Source organism: Rhinoraja longicauda, chromosome 3 (assembly GCF_053455715.1).
Source record: "Rhinoraja longicauda isolate Sanriku21f chromosome 3, sRhiLon1.1, whole genome shotgun sequence".
Classification (NCBI taxonomy): Eukaryota; Metazoa; Chordata; class Chondrichthyes; order Rajiformes; family Arhynchobatidae; genus Rhinoraja; species Rhinoraja longicauda.
The window spans coordinates 4,193,210-4,217,595 of record NC_135955.1 but is presented as its reverse complement, the minus strand read 5'-3'; the positions used below and the strand labels follow the sequence as shown (position 1 = coordinate 4,217,595).

Genomic DNA, 24,386 nt, shown 5'->3' with positions numbered 1-24,386 from the left:
CCCGGACAGTCTAGGTCCGGACGCTGTAGGTCCGCACAGTGTAGGTCCGGACACTGTAGGTCCGGACGCTGTAGGTCCAGACGCTGTAGGTCCGGACGCTGTAGGTCCGGACGCTGTAGGTCCGGACAGTGTAGATCCGCACAGTATAGGCCCAGAGGCCCAAGCGCCGCCTAGCAGATATTGCGTAGCAACCTGCCTCCCGGCTCGGGGCGGCCGCCATTCTTGGAGCAGGAGCATGTGGCCGCTGGCTGGGTGAGGTCACATGGGGCGCGGGGCAGTGACGTCACCTTGTCCCTTATTTGGGAGTGAGATAGTTGGCGACCCGTACTCTCACTACCTTTGATATTTCCACCCTGGGGGGGGAAAAACATTCTGTCTGTCTGTCAATAGACAATAGACAATAGGTGCAGGAGGAGGCCATTCGGCCCTTCAAGCCAGCACCGCCATTCAATGTGATCATGGCTGATCATTCTCAGTCAGTACCCCGTTCCTGCCTTCTCCCCATACCCCCTGACTCCGCTATCCTTAAGTGCTCTATCTAGCTCTCTCTTGAATGCATTCAGAGAATTGGCCTCCACTGCCTTCTGAGGCAGAGAATTCCACAGATTCACAACTCTCTGACTGAAAAAGTTTTTCCTCATCTCCGTTCTAAATGGCCTACCCCTTATTCTTAAACTTCTGGACTCCCCCAACACTGGGAACATGTTTCCTGCCTCTAACGTGTCCAACCCCTTTATAATCTTATATATTTCGATAAGATCCCCTCTCATCCTTCTAAATTCCAGTGTATACAAGCCTAGTCGCTCCAGTCTTTCAACATATGACAGTCCCGCCATTCCGGGAATTAACTTAGTAAACCTACGCTGAACGCCCTCAATAGCAAGAATATCCTTCCTCAAATTTGGAGACCAAAACTGCACACAGGTCTCCAGGTGTGGTCTCACCAGGGCCCTGTACAAATGCAGAAGGACCTCTTTGCTCCTATACTCAACTCCTCTTGTTATGAAGGCCAACATTCCATTGGCTTTCTTCACTGCCTGCTGTACCTGCATGCTTCCTTTCAGTGACTGATGCACCAGGACACCCAGATCTTGTTGAACGTCCCCTTTTCCTAACTTGACACCATGCAGATAATACTCTGCCTTCCTATTCTTACCACCAAATTGGATAACCTCACACTTATCCACATTAAACTGCATCTGCCATGCATCCGCCCACTCACACAACCTGTCCAAGTCACCCTGCAACCTCATAGCATCTTCCTCACAGTTCACACTAGCTGGTGTCACAGCTATGCCTGGCATAATTTCAGGTCTCCCCTCAACCTCCGACGCTCCAGAGAAAACACTCCAAGTCTGCCCAACCTCTCCCTGTAACTAATTACCGCTGACCTATGCATTATTCTGGCAAACTCCAGCACTCCAAAACCTCCACATCCTTCCTGTAATGGGTCAACCACAATTGTACGCAATGCTCTAAATGTAGCCTCGCCTAAGTCCTACAGAGCTGCAAATTCCTCTCTGCAAAATCGTCTCAAACGATTGCATTTAAAACGTGGCCCTCTGTTTGATAATCACTCCATGCTATTCTACCAGGATCTTAGAAATTGGAGCAAAAGGAGGCCATTTTGTCTGCCCCGCCATTCAATGTGATTTCCAACTTCAGTGCATTTAGAGTCACACAGCACGGTTAAAAAGCCCCTTTGGCCTAACTTGCCCATGCCAGCCAACATGCCCCATCTCGGGCGGCACGGTGGCGCAGCGGTAGAGTTGCTGCCTTACAGCGAATGCAGCGCCAGAGCCGAACAACCTCTCTTTCGACTCCTCTCACTTTCTACACATCAAGGGTGTTACCATGGGCACTGGTGTGGGCCTGAGCCACGCCTGCCTTTACAATGGCTCCGTGAAACTCTGCCTTCCACAAATCTTCCATTGTATAGCTCCACAACACGATCTCAGTCAAATCAACAACTTCATTAGTGCTGACTGCGACACCCGTGCGGAACAGGTGGATTCGGAGAGGAAAGGTTTAGTGGGAACTGGGGCAAATGGGCCAACTCAGAATGGCACTTGGTCGACATGGACTAGTTGGGCAGAAGGGCCAGTTCCCCTGCCGTTCTGACTCCATTTTGACTCCATTACACTATAGCTGAGCTGCACTGAGGTAGGTTAGAAGATCGGGAGAAACATCCTTAGCATACGAGAGTTCCTTATGTATAGGTCTAAGTTTATTATTGTCACGTGTACTGGGGTAGAGTGTAAAGCTTTGTTTTGCGTGCTATCCAGTCAGATCAGTCAATGCCACACATAAATACAATCAAGTCAAACTTAAGTACAGTAGGTAGAGCAAAGGGGAAGATACAGAGTGCAGAATATAGTTCTCAGCATTGTAGCGCATCAGTTCCAGAGACAAAGTCCAATGTCCGCAATGGGGTAGAGATGAATCAGACGGTGCCCTAGCTTGGGCGGCACGGTCTCGCAGCGGTAGAGTTGCTGCCTTACAGCGAATGCAGCGCAGGAGACCCGGGTTCGATCCCGACTACGGGTGCTGTCTGTACGGAGTTTGTACGTTCTCCCCATGAGCCAACTACCTCCTCTGGCAGCTTGTTCCACACACCCATCACCCTGTGTGAGAAAGTTACCCCTCCGATTCCTATTAAATCTTTTCCCCTTCACTTTGAACCTGTGTCCTCTGGTCCTCGATTCCCCTACTCTGGGCAAGAGACTCTGTCCATCTACCCGATCTATTCCTCTCATGGTTTTGTGCCGAACATGATGCCAATTCAAACTAATCTCCTCTGCCCGCACATATAACCTTCCATGGGCCTATCGAAAAGCTATCGTATCTGCCTCCACGACCACCCCTGGCAGTGCGTTCCAGGCACCCACCACCCTCTGTGTAATTAAACTATCCCCGCACATCTGCTTTAAACTCTGCCCTGACTGCTCGACTCCCTGCACACCTGGGACTGTGCAGCCAATTTCTGTTCTAACTTCACGGACAAGCTGCAGAGGGACAGGTCACAAACAATGACAAGCTGGAGTACAGCAGGGAAATAGAGAGCTCAGTGACACAGTGTCAAGGCAACATCCTCCCCCCTCAGCTAGGGTCGCCAACTGTCCCGTATTAGCTGGGACATCCCGTGTTTTGGGCTAAATTGGTTTGTCCCGTACGGGACCGCCCTTGTCCCGTATTAGGCCCAGGGGGCGCTGTAGGCCCGGACGCTGTAGGCCCAGGGGGCGCTGTAGGCCCTGACGCTGTAGTCCGGGACGCTGTAGGCCCGGTCGCTGTAGGCCTGGACGCTGTAGGCCCGGTTGCTGTAGGCCCGGTCGCTGTAGGTCAGGATGCTGTAGGCCCGGACACTGAAGGTCCGGACACTGTAGGTCCGGACACTGTAGGTTCGGACAGTGTAGGTCCGCAGTGTGGGTTTGAACGCTGTAGGCCCGGACGCTGTAGGCTCGGTCGCTGAAGGTCCGGACAGCATAGGTCCGGATACTGTAGGTCCGCACAGTGAGGGTTTGGACTCTGTAGGCCCGGACGCTGTAGGCCCGGTCGCTGTAGGCCCGGACACTGAAGGCCCGGACACTGAAGGTCCGGACAGTGTAGGTCCGGATACTGTCGGTCCGGACACTGTAGGTCTGCACAGTGTGGGTTTGGACGCTGTAGGTCCGGACAACGTAGCAACCCGCCTCTTGGCCCGGGGCAGCCGCCATTCTTGGAGCAGGAGCACGTGGCGCTGTCTGGATGAGGTCACATGGGGCGCGGGGCGGTGACGTCACCTTGTCCCTTATTTGGGAGTGAGAAAGTTGGCAACCCGTACTCTCACTGCCTTTGATATTTCCACCCTGGGGGAAAAAAACATTCTGTCTGTCTGTCAATAGACAATAGGTGCAGGAGGAGGCCATTCGGCCCTTCGAGCCAGCACCGACATTCAATGTGATCAAGGCTGATCATTCTCAATCAGTTCTGAGGCAGAGAATTCCACAGAATTACAACTTTCTGACTGAAAAGGTTTTTCCTCATCTCCGTTCTAAATGGCCTACCCCTTATTCTAAACTGTGGCCTCTGGTTCTGGACTCCCTCAACATTGGGAACATGTTTCCTGCCTCCAACGTGTCCAACCCCTTAATAATCTTATATATTTCGATAAGATCCCCTCTCATCCTTCTAAACTCCAGTGTATACAAGCCTAGTCGCTCCAGTCTTTCAACATATGACAGACCCGCCATTCCGGGAATTAACCTAGTAAACCTACGCTGCACGCCCTCAATAGCAAGAATATCCTTCCTCAAATTTGGAGACCAAAACTGCATAAAGTACTTCAGGTGCGGTCTCACTAGGGCCCTGTACAACTGCAGAAGGACCTCTTTGCTCCTATACTCAACTCCTCTTGTTATGAAGGCCAACATTCCATTGGCTTTCTTCACTGCCTGCTGTACCTGCATGCTTCCTTTCAGTGACTGATGCACTAGGACACCCAGATCTCATTGTACGTTCCCTTTTCCTAATTTGACACCATTCAGATAATACTCTGCCTTCCTATTCTTACCACCAAATTGGATAACCTCACACTTATCCACATTAAACTGCATCTGCCATGCATCCGCCCACTCACACAACCTGTCCAAGTCACCCTGCAACCTCATAGCATCTTCCTCACAGTTCACACTAGCTGGTGTCACAGCTATGCCTGGCATAATTTCAGGTCTCCCCTCAACCCCCGACGCTCCAGAGAAAACACTCCAAGTCTGCCCAACCTCTCCCTGTAACTAATTACCGCTGACCTATGCATTATTCTGGCAAACTCCAGCACTCCAAAACCTCCACATCCTTCCTGTAATGGGTCAACCACAATTGTACGCAGTGCTCTAAATGTAGCCTCGCCTAAGTCCTACAGAGCTGCAAATTCCTCTCTGCAAAATCGTCTCAAACGATTGCATTTAAAACGTGGCCCTCTGTTTGATAATCTCTCCATGTTATTCTACCAGGATCTTAGAAATTGAAGCAAAAGGAGGCCATTTTGTCTGCCCCGCCATTCAATGTGATTTCCAACTTCAGTGCATTTAGAGTCACACAGCACGGTTAAAAAGCCCCTTTGGCCTAACTTGCCCATGCCAGCCAACATGCCCCCTCTCTGGCGGTATGGTGGCGCAGCGTTAGAGTTGCTGCCTTACAGCGAATGCAGCGCCAGAGCCGAACAACCTCTCTTTCGACTCCTCTCACTTTCTACACATCAAGGGCGTTACCATGGGCACTGGTGTGGGCCTGAGCCACGCCTGCCTTTACAATGGCTCCGTGAAACTCTGGCTTCCACAAACCTTCCATTGTATCGCTCCACAACACGATCTCAGTCAAATCAACAACTTCATTAGTGCTGACTGCGACACCCGTGCGGAACAGGTGGATTCGGAGAGGAAAGGTTTAGTGGGAACTGGGGCAAATGGGCCAACTCAGAATGGCACTTGGTCGACATGGACTAGTTGGGCAGAAGGGCCAGTTCTCCTGCCGTTCTGACTCCATTTTGACTCCATTACACTATAGCTGAGCTGCACTGAGGTAGGTTAGAAGATCGGGAAAAACATCCTTAGCATACGAGAGTTCCTTATGTATAGGTCTAAGTTTATTATTGTCACGTGTACTGGGGTAGAGTGTAAAGCTTTGTTTTGCGTGCTATCCAGTCAGATCAGTCAATGCCACACATAAATACAATCAAGTCAAACTTAAGTACAGTAGGTAGAGCAAAGGGGAAGATACAGAGTGCAGAATATAGTTCTCAGCATTGTAGCGCATCAGTTCCAGAGACAAAGTCCAATGTCCGCAATGGGGTAGAGATGAATCAGACGGTGCCCTAGCTTTGGCGGCACGGTCTCGCAGCGGTAGAGTTGCTGCCTTACAGCGAATGCAGCGCAGGAGACCCGGGTTCGATCCCGACTACGGGTGCTGTCTGTACGGAGTTTGTACGTTCTCCCCATGAGCCAACTACCTCCTCTGGCAGCTTGTTCCACACACCCATCACCCTGTGTGAGAAAGTTACCCCTCCGATTCCTATTAAATCTTTTCCCCTTCACTTTGAACCTGTGTCCTCTGGTCCTCGATTCCCCTACTCTGGGCAAGAGACTCTGTCCATCTACCCGATCTATTCCTCTCATGGTTTTGTGCCGAACATGATGCCAATTCAAACTAATCTCCTCTGCCCGCACATATAACCTTCCATGGGCCTATCGAAAAGCTATCGTATCTGCCTCCACGACCACCCCTGGCAGTGCGTTCCAGGCACCCACCACCCTCTGTGTAATTAAACTATCCCCGCACATCTGCTTTAAACTCTGCCCTGACTGCTCGACTCCCTGCACACCTGGGACTGTGCAGCCAATTTCTGTTCTAACTTCACGGACAAGCTGCAGAGGGACAGGTCACAAACAATGACAAGCTGGAGTACAGCAGGGAAATAGAGAGCTCAGTGACACAGTGTCAAGGCAACATCCTCCCCCCTCAGCTAGGGTCGCCAACTGTCCCGTATTAGCCGGGACATCCCGTGTTTTGGGCTAAATTGGTTTGTCCCGTACGGGACCGCCCTTGTCCCGTATTAGGCCCAGGGGGCGCTGTAGGCCCGGACGCTGTAGGCCCAGGGGGCGCTGTAGGCCCTGACGCTGTAGTCCGGGACGCTGTAGGCCCGGTCGCTGTAGGCCTGGACGCTGTAGGCCCGGTTGCTGTAGGCCCGGTCGCTGTAGGTCAGGATGCTGTAGGCCCGGACACTGAAGGTCCGGACACTGTAGGTCCAGACACTGTAGGTCCGGACAGTGTAGGTCCGCACAGTGTAGGTCCGCACAGTGTAGGTCCGCAGTGTGGGTTTGAACGCTGTAGGCCCGGACGCTGTAGGCTCGGTCGCTGAAGGTCCGGACAGCATAGGTCCGGATACTGTAGGTCCGCACAGTGAGGGTTTGGACTCTGTAGGCCCGGACGCTGTAGGCCCGGTCGCTGTAGGCCCGGACACTGAAGGCCCGGACACTGAAGGTCCGGACAGTGTAGGTCCGGATACTGTCGGTCCGGACACTGTAGGTCTGCACAGTGTGGGTTTGGACGCTGTAGGTCCGGACAACGTAGCAACCCGCCTCTTGGCCCGGGACAGCCGCCATTCTTGGAGCAGGAGCACGTGGCGCTGTCTGGATGAGGTCACATGGGGCGCGGGGCGGTGACGTCACCTTGTCCCTTATTTGGGAGTGAGAAAGTTGGCAACCCGTACTCTCACTGCCTTTGATATTTCCACCCTGGGGGAAAAAAACATTCTGTCTGTCTGTCAATAGACAATAGGTGCAGGAGGAGGCCATTCGGCCCTTCGAGCCAGCACCGACATTCAATGTGATCAAGGCTGATCATTCTCAATCAGTTCTGAGGCAGAGAATTCCACAGAATTACAACTTTCTGACTGAAAAGGTTTTTCCTCATCTCCGTTCTAAATGGCCTGCCCCTTATTCTAAACTGTGGCCCCTGGTTCTGGACTCCCCCAACATTGGGAACATGTTTCCTGCCTCCAACGTGTCCAACCCCTTAATAATCTTATATATTTCGATAAGATCCCCTCTCATCCTTCTAAACTCCAGTGTATACAAGCCTAGTCGCTCCAGTCTTTCAACATATGACAGACCCGCCATTCCGGGAATTAACCTAGTAAACCTACGCTGCACGCCCTCAATAGCAAGAATATCCTTCCTCAAATTTGGAGACCAAAACTGCATAAAGTACTTCAGGTGCGGTCTCACTAGGGCCCTGTACAACTGCAGAAGGACCTCTTTGCTCCTATACTCAACTCCTCTTGTTATGAAGGCCAACATTCCATTGGCTTTCTTCACTGCCTGCTGTACCTGCATGCTTCCTTTCAGTGACTGATGCACTAGGACACCCAGATCTCGTTGTACTTTCCCTTTTCCTAATTTGACACCATTCAGATAATACTCTGCCTTCCTATTCTTACCACCAAATTGGATAACCTCACACTTATCCACATTAAACTGCATCTGCCATGCATCCGCCCACTCACACAACCTGTCCAAGTCACCCTGCAACCTCATAGCATCTTCCTCACAGTTCACACTAGCTGGTGTCACAGCTATGCCTGGCATAATTTCAGGTCTCCCCTCAACCTCCGACGCTCCAGAGAAAACACTCCAAGTCTGCCCAACCTCTCCCTGTAACTAATTACCACTGACCTATGCATTATTCTGGCAAACTCCAGCACTCCAAAACCTCCACATCCTTATGTCTGAAGAAGGGTCTCGACCCGAAACGTCACCCATTCCTTCTCTCCCGAGATGCTGCCTGACCTGCTGAGTTACTCCAGCATTTTGTGAATAAACCTCCACATCCTTCCTGTAATGGGTCAACCACAATTGTACGCAGTGCTCTAAATGTAGCCTCGCCTAAGTCCTACAGAGCTGCAAATTCCTCTCTGCAAAATCGTCTCTGTTTGATAATCTCTCCATGTTATTCTACCAGGATCTTAGAAATTGAAGCAAAAGGAGGCCATTTTGTCTGCCCCGCCATTCAATGTGATTTCCAACTTCAGTGCATTTAGAGTCACACAGCACGGTTAAAAAGCCCCTTTGGCCTAACTTGCCCATGCCAGCCAACATGCCCCATCTCGGGCGGTACGGTGGCGCAGCGTTAGAGTTGCTGCCTTACAGCGAATGCAGCGCCAGAGCCGAACAACCTCTCTTTCGACTCCTCTCACTTTCTACACATCAAGGGTGTTACCATGGGCACTGGTGTGGGCCTGAGCCACGCCTGCCTTTACAATGGCTCCGTGAAACTCTGGCTTCCACAAACCTTCCATTGTATCGCTCCACAACACGATCTCAGTCACGTCAAGAACTTCATTAGTGCTGACTGCTACACCCATGCGGAACAGGTGGATTCGGAGAGGAAAGGTTTAGTGGGAACTGGGGCAAATGGCCAATTCAGAATGGCACTTGGTCGACATGGACTAGTTGGGCAGAAGGGCCAGTTCCCCTGCCGTTCTGACTCCATTTTGACTCCATTACACTATAGCTGAGCTGCACTGAGGTAGATTAGAAGATCGGGAGAAACATCCTTAGCATACGAGAGTTCCTTATGTATAGGTCTAAGTTTATTATTGTCACGTGTACTGGGGTAGAGTGTAAAGCTTTGTTTTGCGTGCTATCCAGTCAGATCAGTCAATGCCGTACATAAATACAATCAAGTCAAACTTAAGTACAGTAGGTAGAGCAAAGGGGAATATAGAGAGTGCAGAATTTAGTTCTCAGCATTGTAGTGCATCAGTTCCAGAGTCAAAAGTCCAATGTCCGCAATGGGGTAGAGGTGAATCGGACAGTACCCTAGCTTGGGCGGTCACGGTGGCGCAGCGGTAGAGTTGCTGCCTTACAGCGAATGCAGCGTCGGAGACCCGTGTTCCATCCCGACTACGGGCGCCGTCTGTACGTAGTTTGTACGTTCTCCCCATGACCTGCGTGGGTTTTCTCCAAGATCTTCGGTTTCCTCCCACACGCCAAAGACGTGTAGGTTTGTAGGTTAATTGGCTGGGCAAATGTAAAAAATGTCCCGAGTGTGTGTAGGATAGTGTTAGTGTGTGGGGATCGCTGGTCGGCGCGGACCCGGTGGGCCGAAAGGCCTGTTTCCGCGATGTATCTCTAAACTAAACTAAGCTTATGGAAGGACCGTTCAGAAACCTGATAACAGAGGGGCAGAAGCTGTTCCTGAGTCTGGTGGTGCGCGCTTTCAAGCTTCTGTACCTTCTGCCGGACGGGAGCGGGGAGAAGAGGGAATGACCGGGGTGGGACAGGGACAAGTCTTTGATGATGTCGGCTGCTTTCCCGAGGCAGCGTGAAGTGTAGATGGAGTCGATCGATGGTGGGGAGTGTGGTGTGTGTGATGGACTGGGCTACATCTACAATGGTGGGGAGTGTGGTGTGTGTGATGGACTGGGCTACAACTACAATGGCGCGGAGTGCGGTGTGTGTGTGATGGACTGGGCTACATCTACAATGGTTGGGAGTGCGGTGTGTGTGTGATGGACGCTACAATCACAACTCTCTGCGATTCCTTGCGATCCTGGGCATCTTTGATCTTGCGATCCTCCTGTTCCCAAACCAAGCTGGTTGTGCCACCCGACAAGTTTGCTTTCTCCGGTGCATCTGTAGATGTTTGTAAGAGTCACGTGGGGAATTTCCTCTGTCACCCGAGGAAGTCTAGGCGTTGGTCTAGGCTTCTTGGCCCATAGTCTTGATGTGTTTGGACCAGGCCAGATCATGGGTGATTTTTACAACTGGGAACAAAGCTCCTGACCATCTCCACTTCAACGCCTTAGACACACACTGCCTTAGGTACACACTGTGGCGTGTACTCCACCACTACAATTACACCATCTAAAGCACATGTCTCAAACTCGAGGCCCGCCACCCGAATCCGTCATTTTATGTGGCCCGTGAGAGCTTAATTGTCATTGGTCGAATATCTTTTAAGTTACAGACATTTTAAACTTTAAAACTCTCATTTCTAAACACATTTTTTCTAAGTGCTGTGAGTCTGACTTCACCACAGAGGGCACGGCCTCTCCTCACTCGCACACACAAGATGGACGCCGTTAGCGGGGCCGCCCGCCCGCCTGCAATCACCGCCTCCCCTCTCCTCCCTCGCACAGACAAGATGGACGCCGTTAGTGGAGCCTCCCGCCCGTAATCACCGCCTCCCCTCTCCTCCCTCGCACAAACAAGATGGACGCCGTTAGTGGAGCCTCCCGCCCGTAATCACCGCCTCCCCTCTCCTCACTCGCACACACAAGATGGACGCCGTTAGTGGAGCCTCCCGCCTGCAATCACCGCCTCCCCTCTCCTCCCTCGCACAGACAAGATGGACGCCGTTAGTGGAGCCTCCCGCCCGCCTGCAATCACCGCCTCCCCTCTCCTCACTCGCACACACCCGGGGGACTATCCCGAGCAGGAGGGCGATGGTCGGACTGATGGTCCGCTCATCCTTCCCTTCCGTCCCTTCAACCCACGCCACGGCGTCGTCGAGTCCCCCCTCCCGCCCGGGCCCAGCGCCCCGCACTGTCACCGCACACAGCGCAGCGGGCAGCTTCATCTCCTCCTCCTTCAGCGGCCGCTTCCACCGATGGCGGCGTCGACCAGGGCCGCAGCCACCGACGGCCCCGCCGTCGCGACTTCACAAAGATGGCGGCCGCTCTCCTCACGCTCCGCCATCTTGTGCGTGCCCCCCCCCCCCCCCCGCAGTGCCGCTCTCCTCTCTCCCCTCGCTTCTCTCCCCTCCCCTTCTCCCAGAGTAGCCGCCGCCCGCCCCGAGTAGTCGCACCTCCGCCGCCCGCCCCGAGTAGTCGCACCTCCGCCGCCCGCCCCGAGTAGTCGCACCTCCGCCGCCCGCCCCGAGTAGTCGCACCTCCGCCGCCCGCCCCGAGTAGTCGCACCTCCGCCTCCTGCCCCGAGTAGTCGCACCTCCGCCGCCCGCCCCGAGTAGTCGCACCTCCGCCGCCCGCCCCGAGTAGTCGCACCTCCGCCGCCCGCCCCGAGTAGTCGCACCTCCGCCGCCCGACTCGAGTAGTCCGACGCTCCCTCCTGCTCCCCGCACGCCCGGTAAGTGTCTTTCGCCACCAACTGCTCCGCGGAGGGGAGGCGGGGGTGGGTGAGGAGGGGTGGAGGAGAGTGTGGGGCTGGGGGGAGTGAGAGTGGGGCTGGGGGAGTAGAGAATGTGGGGGGTGGGGGGGGGAGGATAGAGTGGGGGGAAACGGGGGGCCAGTTACAACCGGCCCTTTGAGGGCAACCATAATGCTGATGTGGCCCGGGGTGAAAATGAGTTTGACACCCCTGATCTAATGCTTGGACAGGGGCGTGGATAGGAAAGGTTTGTGTGGGGTGTGGGGTGTGGGTGGGGTGTGGGGTGTGGGTGGGGTGTGGGGTGTGGGGTGTGGGTGGGGTGTGGGGTGTGGGGTGTGGGGTGTGGGTGGGGTGTGGGGTGTGGGGTGTGGGTGGGGTGTGGGGGGGGGGGCGGGAGATGTGGGCCAAACGCAGGCAAATGGAATAGCAATGGGACATCAGGCTACTGAACCGTCCTCTCACCAACTAGAGTGCGGTCCTGACCTCCCATCTACCTCATAGGAAACACAACTAGAGTTGTGAATCTGTGGAATTCTCTGCCTCAGAGGGCAGTGGAGGCCAATTCTCTGAATGCATTCAAGAGAGAGCTAGATAGAGCTCTTAAGGATAGCGGAGTCAGGGGGTATGGGGAGAAGGCAGGAACGGGGTACTGATTGAGAATGATCAGCCATGATCACATTGAATGGCGGTGCTGGCTCGAAGGGCCGAATGGCCTCCTCCTGCACCTATTGTCTATTGTCTACCTTTAATCTAACTTTACTGGAGGTTAACTTGCACTAAACGTTATTCCCTTTAACCTTTATCTGTACACTGTGGACGGCTCAATTGTAATCATGTATAGTCTACGATTTTCACTATACATCGGTACATGTGACAAGCTCAGATAGAGTTCTTGATCGGCAAGCACAAGCTGGGCTGAAGGACTGGGGCTACTGAATACAATAAGCAATTGGCTCAAAAATTGACACAGAGTGCTGGAGTAACTCAGCGGGTCAGGCAGCATCTCTGGAGAACATGGATAGGCGACGTTTCAGGTCGGAACCCTTCTCCAGACTATTAAAGAATGGCGCTGACGCATATAAGGAGGCCAGAGAGGAGGAAGCAATGTAGAAAATTGGAAGAATTCCACCGGGTGGCGCCGTCAGCGATGGCAGCCTCGCCAACAGTCTGTCTGTCTTTCTTTTTTTTTGTTATCTTTGGTGTGTTTTAAAAGTCTGTGTTAATGTTCTCTGGTTTGTTTTATGTGGGGTTGGGCGGGGAGTTTGGGGGAAACTTTTTTTCAATCTCTTACCTTGCGGGAGATGCGGTTGTTTTCCGGATCGTATCTCCGGTCGCTCTGCGGCCTAACATCGTGGAGCTGGCTGCCTAGCCTGGGACTGACTTTGAGCCCCACCGCGGGGCGTGAACTTACCATCTGAGCCTGCGATCCCTTGCCTGGGATCGACGCTCCAACCGCGGCCTGCGGATTTCACCATCGAGGAGCTCGCGGTCTCGGGTGGAGACTAATGTCGGGAAGCTCCAAAGTTTCGACCAGCCGCGACTCGGGGTAGATCGCCCGGCGCGGGGGGGGGGGGGGCTAAGGTTCCCCCCCCCCCTCCCGATGCAGGAGCTTGATCGCCCCGACGCGGAGGGCCCAAACGCCGCTGGCTACGGGAACCAAGATCAACGGAAGGCTCGAGAAGAGAAGAAGTTTGAACGTTTTCTTCGCCTTCCATCACAGTGGAATGTGGAGGAGTCACTGTGGTGGATGTTCCTGTTAACATGTGTCTTGTGTGTCTTTGTTGCTTTTCTCGTATGTTGCAAAACATGCTTGGCTAATAAAAGTATGATTATGATCATGGTTACGATAAAAAGAAATTCTCCGAAATCAGGAACCACTGGCCTTACAGTTGCCTTGCGCCTGTCACCATTCCGGAAGAAACCTTTGAACACACATTGGTCTAATTAACCACCTCTGTAAACCTCGCGACACCCTCGACCAGATGTCATGGCCTTAGAACATTGAACAGCACAGCACAAGAACGGCCCTTCACCCCACAATATCTGTGCCGAACCTGATGCCTGTACCTTAATTAGACTTTACACATACGGCAGGGAAATAGTTCCCTTGGCCCACCGTGTCCACGCCGACCTGCGATCGCCCCGTACACTAGTTCTGTCCTAGTCCGGCGCGGACCCGGTGGGCCGAAAGGCCTGTTTCCGCGTTGTATCTCGAAACTAAACTAAGCTTCTGGAAGGACCGTTCAGAAACCTGATAACAGAGGGAAAGAGGCTGATAACAGAGGGGAAGAGAATTTCAGTTTTCAAGATTCAAGATTCAAGAGATTCAAGATAGCTTTATTTGTCATCCAATATTGGACGAAATTCAGTCACCCACGGTCCAACAATAAAAGCATTAAATAGGCATTAAAATTACCCAACCCCAAAAACACACAAAAAAAGAAACATCCATCAAAGAAACATCCATCACAGTGAGTCTCCTCCAGTCCTCTCCTCACTGCGATGGAAGGCCACAATGTCTTTCCCTTCTCCTGCCGTCCTCTCCCGCGGTCAGGTTGTTGTGGTTGCAGGCCGCACCGGACGGTCCGCAGCGGCCGAGCCTAAGGCGAGTCCCAGCCGCTCCCGCAGCCTCCGAAGACGGCCGGCTCCGCCGATGATAAGTCCGATCCGGGGCGGGCGAACACGCTGCTGCTGTTGCTGTTGCTGCACGTCGGGGCGGTCGTGGCTCCCGACATTGAAGCCCCCGCCCAGCAGAGAAATATCCCGCTGCATATTTTAGGCCGCGCCGGACGGTGAAATGTCCTCGACCCAAGCCCCGCGATCCGGGGCGGGCGAACACGCTGCCGCTGCCGGAGCTCCCGATGTCGGCATCCACGCGGCCCGAGCCTAAGGCGAGTCGCAGCCGCTCCCGCAGCCTCCGAAGACGGCCGGCTCCAGTGATGGTAAGTCCGGTCCGCGGGCTCTGCGGACCAGAGCCCTGGAGGCCGCCAGCTCCAGGAGTTGGGCCGATGGTAGGCCGCAGCAGGAACGGAGACAACACCCAGAAAACAAAGGTCGGGTCTCCGTTCGGAAGGGACACATATTTACAATTTTACAGTTCCCCCCCCCACGCTGTTGCCAATGTTACCGAAGCCAATTAACCTGCAAACCTGTTCGTCTTGGGTGTGTGGGAGGGAACCGGAGCACCCGGAGAAAACCCACGCGGTCCAGGGGAGAACGTGCCAACACCGTAAAGGGCCAGCGCCCGTAGTCGGGATGGAACCAGAGTCTCTGGCGCTGTGAGACCCATCTATTCACAGTCTGGATCAACAATTTGGTTCAACATCATTTCCAAGGTTGCACTTAGTACAAAACCAGATGTGACTTTGGGCAGTAACACAAAGTCACTGGAGTAACTCAGCGGGTTAGGCAGCATCTCTGGAGAGAAGCAATGGGTAACGCTTTGGGTTGGAACCTGATTGTGAGCATTGGCATCAGTTTATTATTGACACAAGTACGGAGATGAATGGATGAATGGATGGATGAATGAATGAATGAATGAATGAATGAATGAATGAATGGATGAATGAATGAATGAATGAATGAATGGATGAATGAATGAATGGATGAATGAATGAATGAATGAATGAATGAATGAATGAATAAGTTTATTGGCCAAGTATGTGCGTATACAAGGAATGTGCCTTGGTGCTCCGCTCACAAATGACAACACAAACCTACAGTTCACAATTAAGAATAAAGCATAGACACATCAAAACAATAAGGATACAACATTATAGTCTAACCATGTGGGTGAAAATAAACCAGAGCAACAAAGAGACTCCAGACTTTGGTTATTGAGTAGAACTACTGATCGTGGAAAAAAAGCTGTTTTTATGTCTGGCTGTGGCTGCTTTGACAGTCCGGAGTCGCCTTCCAGAGGGAAGTGCTTCAAAGTGTTTGTGGCCAGGGTGAGAGGGGTCAGAGATGATCTTGCCCACTTGCTTCCTGGCCCTTGCAGTGTACAGTTCGTCAATGGGGGGGAAGGTTGCAGCCAACAACCTTCTCAGCTGTGCGAACGATCCGTTGCAGCCTCCGGATGTCGTGCTTGGTGGCTGAGCCAAACCAGACCATGATGGAGAAGGTGAGGACGGACTCAATGATAGCAGTATAGAATTGGACCATCAGTGCCTGTGGCAGATTGTGTTTCCTCAGTTGCCGCAGCAAGTACATCCTAGATGCAGTGAAAGACTCAGTCTGAAGAAGGGTCTCGACCCGAAACGTCACCCATTCCTTCTCTCCCGAGATGCTGCCTGATCTGCTGAGTTACTCCAGCATTTTGTGAATAAATCGATTTGTACCAGCATCTGCAGTTACTTTCTTATACTGAAAGACTTTGTTTGCGTGCTATCCAGCCTGATCATACTATACATGTTTTGGTCGCCATATTATAGGAAAGATGTTGTCAAGCTGGAAAGGGCGCAGAGAAGATTTACCAGCATTTTGCCAGAACTCAAAGGTCTGAGCTGCAGGGAAAGGTTGGACAGGCTAGGACTTTATTCCTTGGAGCGCAGGAGGATGAGGGGTGATCTTATAGAGGTGTACAAGATCACGAGAGGAATAGATCGCATAAATGCACAGTCTTTTACCCAGAGTAGGGGAATCGAGAACTCGAGGACATACGTTGATGGTGAGGGGGGAATGATTTAATAGGTACCCGAGGGGTAACCTTTTTTACACAAAGGGTGGTGGGTGTAAGGAACGAGATGCTGGAGGAGGTAGTTGAGGCTGGTGCTATCACAGTGTTTAAGAGGCACTTGGACAGGGTACATGGATAGGATAGGTTTGGAGGGAGATGGGCCAAAAGTGGGCAGGTGGGACATGTTGGTGGGCATGAGCGATTTGGGCTGTGGGGCCTGTTTCCACGCTGTGTGATTCTACGATCACAAGCAAGCCGCACACATGCCCAACAGGCCGTCCAAAGACATAAAAGTAAATATTGTGTTTCAGAAAGTGCAGATTAAAAAAAGCGCAAGGTAGATTGGAAGATCAGGAATTCACCCTTAGCCTATGAGAGGACCGTTCAGCAGTCTGATAACAGCTGGGAAGAGGCTGTTCCTGAGTCTGGTGGTCTGTGCGTTCGAGGGTCGGGACCCTTCTCACTTGCCCGACTTTGTCCTGCCCCCCACTCCCCCTTTATCAACTCTCTCCACCGCCTCCATCTGTCTGAAGAAGGGCCCCGACCTTAAAATGTCTCCTCCTCATTGCCTCCACAGATGGTGCCTGACCTGCTGAGTTCCTCTGGGACTGTGTTGCTGGCTGTAACCCACTCCCCTGTGTTGATGTGTAAATCAGGACCACCGACAACTGGTGGCGATACCACATGTTACTCCAGTCCATGTGCCGTGTGGCCCTGGAGCCTGTGTTTCTAATATTGTCGTTCTAATATTCACCTCTCTCTCCCCCTCTCTCTCCTTCTCTCTCCCCTCTCCCCCTCTCTCTCCCCCTCTCTCTCCTCCTCTCTCCCCCTCTCTCTCCTCCTCTCTCCCCCTCTCCCTCTCCCTCCCCCCCTCCCCCTCCCACCTCTCTCCCCCTCCCACCTCTCTCCCCTCCCTCCCCCCTCTCTTCCCCCCCCTCCCCCTCTCTCTCCCCCCCTCCCTCTCTCTCCCCCCCCCCTCCCCCCTCTCTCTCCCCCTCTCTCCCCCTCCTCTCCCCCCTCTCTCTCCCCCCCCCTCCCCCCTCTCTCCCCCTCCCCCTCTCTCTCTCCCCCTCTCCCCCTCTCTCTCCCCCCCTCTCCCCCTCTCTCTCCCCCTCTCCCCCCTCTCTCTCCCCCCCTCTCCCCCTCCCTCTCCCCCCCTCTCTCTCCCCCTCTCCCCCCTCCTCTCTCCCCCTCCTCTCTCCCCCTCTCCCCCTCTCTCTCCCCCCTCCTCTCTCCCCCTCTCCCCCTCTCCCCCTCTCCCCCCTCTCCCCCCTCCTCTCTCCCCCTCTCCCCCCTCTCTCCCCCCTCTCCCCCTCTCCCTCCTCCTCTCCCCCTCCTCCTCTCCCCCCTCTCCCTCCTCCTCTCCCCCTCTCTCTCCCCCTCTCCCCCTCTCCCCCTCTCCCCCTCTCCCCCTCTCTCTCCCCCTCTCTCCCTCTCTCCCCCCCTCTCTCCCCCTCTCCCCCCTCTCTCCCTCTCTCTCTCCCCCCTCTCCCCCCCTCTCTCTCCCCCTCTCTCTCCCTCCCCCTCTCTCTCCCTCCCCCTCTCTCTCTTTCTCTCTCTCCCTCCCTCCCCCTCTCCCTCCCCCTCTCCCTCCCCCTCTCTCTCTTTCTCTCTCTCCCCCTCCCCCTCTCTCTCCCTCCCCCTCTCTCTCCCCCTCTCTCTCTTTCTCTCTCTCCCCCCTCTCTCTCCTTCTCTCTCCCCCTCTACCCCCTCTCCTCCTCTCTCTCCCCCCTTCCCCCCTCTCTCCCCCTCTCCCCCTCTCTCTCTCCCTCCCCCTCTCTCTCTTTCTCTCTCTCCCCCTCTCTCTCCCCCCTCTCTCCCCCACTCTCTCATTAGATTTTTCGCACAATGATTGGACACTATCCGGTGCTGATGAGGTGTTTGCCGTGGAAGGGGCCTCGGCTGTGTTCCCGTGTACATTCACCCACCCACCCACTGTCCGCCCCCTCACCGGCTCCGTGCTGTGGCACAAGGTGCCACCATGGTCTGGCAGCCTTGTGTTCAAATGCACATTACCCGGTCCCGGCCGCTCCCGGTGCGGTGAAGTGACGCAGGAGGCCGGAGGGGATCGGTTCAAATTCGTGGGGAACTTCAGTGAGGGGGATGCGTCGATAATGATGAAGCAACTGAGACGGGAGGACGGACATCAGTACCGGTGCCGCCTGGAGCTCAGTGTTGGGAGTTTTCAATCTGTGATTCCAACGCAGCTGACTGTGAAAGGTGAGAACAATGTTCAGAGGCTGTCGCTGCATCTAGCACAGCGAGTCGGAGAGTGATACAGCACGGAAACAGGCCCTTCGGCCCAACTCATCCATGCCGACCACGATGCCCCATCTACACCAGGCCGATTCGCCCACATCCCTTTAAACCTTCCGTATCCATGTACCTCTCCATCCCCCCCCTCTCCATCCCCCCCCTCTCCATCCCCCCCCCCTCTCCATCCCCCCCTCTCCACCCCCCCTCTCCATCCCCATCCCCCCTCCCCATCCCCCCCCTCTCCACCCCCCCCTCTCCATCCCCCCCTCTCCATCCCCCCCCTCTCCACCCCCCCCCTCTCCATCCCCCCCCTCTCCATCCCCCCCCCTCTCCATCCCCCCCTCTCCATCCCCCCCTCTCCATCCCCCCACCCCCCTCTCCATCCCCCCCTCTCCACCCCCCCCCCTCTCCATCCCCATCCCCCCTCCCCATCCCCCTCCCCATCCCCCCCTCTCCATCCCCCCCTCTCCATCCCCCCCTCTCTCCATCCCCCCCCTCTCCATCCACCCCCCTCTCCATCCCCCCCCCTCTCCACCCCCCCCTCTCCATCCCCCCCTCTCCATCCCCCCCCCTCCACCCCCCCCTCTCCATCCCCATCCCCCCTCCCCATCCCCCCTCCCCATCCCTCCCCCCCATCCATCCCCCATCCCATCCCCATCCCCCCTCCCCATCCCTCCCCCCCCATCACATCCCCCCCATCCCATCCCCCCCATTCCCCTCCCATCCCCCCATCCCATCCCCCCCCATTCCCCTCCCATCCCCCCATCCCACCCCCCCCATCCCATCCCCCCCCCCATCCCACCCCCCCATCCCATCCCCCCCATCCCCATCCCATCCCCCCCCCCACCCCCCCCCCAATCTCCCCCCCCCCATCCCCCCATCTCCCCCCCCATCCCCCATCCCCATCCCCCCCATCCCCATCCCCATCCCCCCCATCCACACCCCCCCATCCCTATCACCCCCCCCTTATCATCCCCCCCTATCATCCCCCCCACTTCCCCCCCTCTTCATCCATCCCCCCCCTCTTCATCCACCCCCCCTCTTCATCCATCCCCCCCCCTCTTCATCCATCCCCCCCCCCCTCTTCATCCATCCCCCCCTCCATCCATCCCCCCTCTCCATCCCCCCCCATCCCCCCTCCCCCTCCCCCATCCTCCCCCATCCCCCACCCCCCCCAATATCCCCATCCCCCCCCCCATATCCCCATCCCCCCCACCCCCCTAATCATCCCCCCCTATCATCCCCCCCCCACCCCCCACCTATCACCCCCCCCTATCATCCCCCCCTCCCCCCCCTCTTCATCCATCCCCCCCCCCTCTTCATCCATCCCCCCCCCTCTTCATCCACCCCCCACCCTCTTCATCCATCCATCCCCCCCCCCCTCTCCATCCATCCCCCCCCCCCTCTCCATCTATCCCCCCCCCCCTCTCCATCCATCCCCCACCCCCTCTCCATCCCCCCCCCCCTCACACACAAGTCGTACCAGCTTCAAAGTCGTCCTTTGTCGGAAGGAACTGCAGATGCTGGTTTACACTGAAGATAAACACAAAATGGAGGGGGGAGTTGAAGTGCTGAGCCTCCGCTCAGTCCGCATTAACCAACCTGATCTCCTGGTGGCTCAGCACTTCAACTCCCCCTCCCACTCCCAGTCTGACCTTTCTGGCCTGGGCCTCCTCCAGCGGTCGGGGGCCTCGAGCCTTCGGTTGACGGGACGATCTTGACTCCCGTAGCCTGCGGTGAGCCTTCCTCTAACTCTCAGTCTGAAGAAGGGTCTCGCTCGACCTGAGACGTCACCTGTTCCCCCATCCCCCCCCCATCCCCATCCCCCCCCATCCCCATCCGCATCCCCCCCCATCCCCATCCCCATCCCCATCCCATCCCATCCCCATCTCCTCCCATCCCCCCATCCCCATCCCCCCCATCCCCATCCGCATCCCCCCCATCCCCATCTCCTCCCATCCCCCCATCCCCATCCCCCCCATCCCCATCCCCCCCATCCCCATCCGCATCGCCCCCATCCCCATCCCCCATCTCCTCCCATCCCCCCCATCCCCATCCCCCCTCATCCGCATCCCCCCCATCCCCATCTCCTCCCCATCCCCCCCCATCCCCATCCCCCCATCCCCCATCCCCCCCATCCCCATCCCCCCCATCCCCATCCCATCCCCCCCATCCCCATCCCCCCCATCCCCATCCCCCCATCCCCATCCCCATCTCCTCCCATCCCCCCATCCCCATCCCCCCCCATCCCCATCCCCCCCATCCCCATCCGCATCGCCCCCATCCCCATCCCCATCTCCTCCCATCCCCCCATCCCCATCCCCCCCATCCGCATCCCCCCCATCCCCATCTCCTCCCATCCCCCCATCCCCCCCATCCCCATCCCCCCCATCCCCATCCCCCCATCCCCATCCCCCCCATCCCCATCCGCATCCCCCCCATCCCCATCCCCATCTCCTCCCATCCCCCCATCCCCACCCCCCCCATCCCCATCCCCATCACCCCCCCATCCCCATCCCCCCCATCCCCATCCCCCCATCCCCCCATCCCCATCCCCCCCATCCCCATCCCCCCCATCCCCACCCCCCCCCATCCCCCCATCCCCATATCCCCACCCCCCCATCCCCATATCCCCATCCCCACCATCCCCATCCCCCCCACCCCCATCCCCCCCCACCCCCACCCCCATCCCCATCCCCCCCATCCCCATCCCCACCCCCCCAACCCCCATCCCCATCCCCATCCCCACCCCATCCCCCATCCTCCCCCCATCCCCATCCCCCCCATCCCCATTCCCATCACCCCCCATCCCCATCCCCCCCCATCCCCCATCCCCATCCCCCCCATCCCCATCCCCCCATCCCCATCCCCATCCCCCCATCCCCATCCCCATCCCCCCATCCCCATCCCCATCTCCTCCCATCCCCCCATCCCCATCCCCCCCATCCCATACCCCCATCCCCATCCGCATCCCCCCCATCCCCATCCCCACCCCCCCCATCCCCACCCCCCCACCCCCATCCCTCCCCCCCCCATCCCAATCTCCCCCCCCATCCTCCCCATCCCATCCCCCAATCCCCCCCATCCCCTCACCCTCCCCTCCCCTCACCCTCCCCTCACCCTCCCCTCCCCTCACCCTCCCCTCACCCTCCCCTCCCCTCACCCTCCCATCCCATCCCCATCCCCCCATCCCCACCCCTCCCTTCCCATCACCCCCGCCCTCCCCCTCCAACCCCCCCTCCACCCCCCCTCCTCCCCCTCTCCCCTGTCCCATTTAACCAGAGATGCTGCCTGACTCCAGCCTTTTGTGTCCATCTTCGGTTCGGACCAGCATCTGCGGGCAGTTTTTAAGCCTCGATTATTTTTCCCCCGGGTTTTGTTTGATTGTGGTCGGCGACGTTCAACTGTCTGTCCTTCCCTCAGCTCCCGGCGGGAATGTCTCAGTGGTGACTGGGACTGAGGGGGTTTCGGCCACGTTACCCTGCGTGTTCCCACCGCCGGCATCCAACCGCGGACCACTCGCGGTCACATGGATGAGGAAGGATCCCTACCGACACATCGTCACGTTCAGACCCCAAGCTGATGGATCCTGGGCGGCGGAGAACGGAGCAACTCGGTTGGAGCTGGTCGGGAACCCAGAGCGGGGAAACGCCACAACCAGGATAGAGCCGCTGATGGTGGAGGACAGTCACGGCTACCTATGCCTGGTGGAGGTCAGGAAACCTGCTGACTACGATCCTACAAAGTACGTCGCCGAGTGGTTAAGGAGCAGCGTACACCCCCCGTATACAGATCAGTACCAGCGTGAGCTCCAGCTGCGGGTCACACCCGGTAAGAAACCATCGCCGCATTCTGCCGTGTAGAGCGGGGGTCAATAGTTTGTCTACACCCCCCCACCACCCCCCCACCCACAAACACACCCCACACTCCCCACCCACTCACACACCCCCACCCACTCACACACCCCCCCACCCACTCACACACCCCCCCACCCACTCACACACCCCCACCCCACCCCACCCACTCACACACCCCACACTCCCCACCCCCCCCCAACCCACTCACACACCCCACACACCACCCCCACCACCCCCCCCCCACCCACTCACACACCCCACACACCCCCCCACCCACTCACACACCCCACACTCCCCACCCCACCCCACCCACTCACACACCCCACACTCCCCACCCCCCCCAACCCACTCACACACCCCACACTCCCCACCCCCCCCAACCCACTCACACACCCCACACACCACCCCCACCACCCCCCCACCCACTCACACACCCCACACCCCACCCCACCCCCCCCAACCCACTCACACACCCCACACCCCACCCCACCCCCCCCCCCCCACCCACTCACACACCCCACACTCCCCACCCCACCCCCCCCCACCCACTCACACACCCCACACCCCACCCCACCCCCCCCCAACCCACTCACACACCCCACACCCCACCCCACCCCCCCCACCCACTCACACACCCCACACCCCACCCCACCCCCCCCACCCACTCACACACCCCACACCCCACCCCACCCCCCCCACCCACTCACACACCCCACACCCCACCCCACCCCCCCCACCCACTCACACACCCCACACTCCCCACCCCCCCCAACCCACTCACACCCCACCACCCCCCCACCCACTCACACACCCCACACCCCACCCCACCCCCCCCACCCACTCACACACCCCACCCCCCCCACCCACTCACACACCCCACACCCCACCCCACCCCCCCACCCACTCACACACCCCACACTCCCCACCCCCCCCCAACCCACTCACACCCCACCACCCCCCCACCCACTCACACACCCCACACCCCCCCCCACCCACTCACACACCCCACACCCCCCCCACCCACTCACACACCCCACACCCCCCCACCCCACACCCCCCCCCACCCACTCACACACCCCACACCCCCCACCCCCCCCACCCCCCCCCTCCCCCCCTCCCACCACCCTCACCCCAACACTTGTGCCGTCCAGTATAGCACCCGTGTGCGTCACTCCCGGAGTCAGGCTGACCGGTGGAGTCCAGTTGTTATTCACGGAGCCACACAGAGAGTCACAGAGTCATGCAAACAGGCCCTCCGTCCCAACCCCGCCCACGCCGACCATCATGCCCCATCTGCACTAGTCCCAGCCCGCCCGCCCGCATTTGGCCCGTATCCGTCTCAAACTTATCCTGTCCAACAAACCTGTCCAAATGTCTGTGAACTGTTGCGAGGATGCCTGCATGTTCTCCCCGTGACCTCCGAGATCTTCGGTCTGCGCCCCCGCGCTCCATAGGACGTGCAGGTTTGTGGGTTAATTGGCTTGGTGTACAGGTGAAACTGCCCCCTAGTGTGAGCAGGACCGTGTTAATAGAAATAACACAGAAACATAGAATATAGGTTGCAGGAGGAGGCCATTCAGCCCTTCGAGCCAGCGCTGCCATTCACCGTGGTCATGGCTGATCGTGCAGGGACCGCTGGTCGGCACGCACTCGGTGGGCCGAAGGGCCTGTTTCCGCGTGGTATCTCTAAACTGAACGAAACTGAACTTAGACCGCTTACCTTAATTGACAAGCAAGTTAGAAATGGCGTTCCCACATCGTTGTCATGTGATGGGTCATCGGTGATGATATGTTAAGGCCGGGTGTGGACGCGTGGTCGTGTTGGTCTCCTGGTCTTCACTGCATCAGCCACTCTCCCTGTTTTACAGTGTCATCCACCCAACTAGTCAAGTACATCGTGCCCATTGTGGTTCTTCGGGAGGGTCTCTGCATCCTGCCTCGATGATCAGCCAT

At 56.9% G+C, this 24,386-nt stretch overlaps 1 protein-coding gene across 1 annotated transcript in view; it reads left to right on the top strand.

Moving 5' to 3' along the window:
* Positions 1 to 24,378, top strand: part of LOC144611499 (uncharacterized) — a 37,598-nt gene extending 13,220 nt beyond the window's left edge. Inside the window, exons 2-4 of the mRNA XM_078430634.1 lie at positions 18,157 to 18,540; positions 22,000 to 22,407; positions 24,302 to 24,378. Coding sequence (XP_078286760.1) covers positions 18,435 to 18,540; positions 22,000 to 22,407; positions 24,302 to 24,378 — 591 coding nt within the window. The 5' untranslated portion in view covers positions 18,157 to 18,434. The remainder of the gene's footprint in view (positions 1 to 18,156; positions 18,541 to 21,999; positions 22,408 to 24,301) is intronic.
* Positions 24,379 to 24,386: the final 8 nt, after the last annotated feature.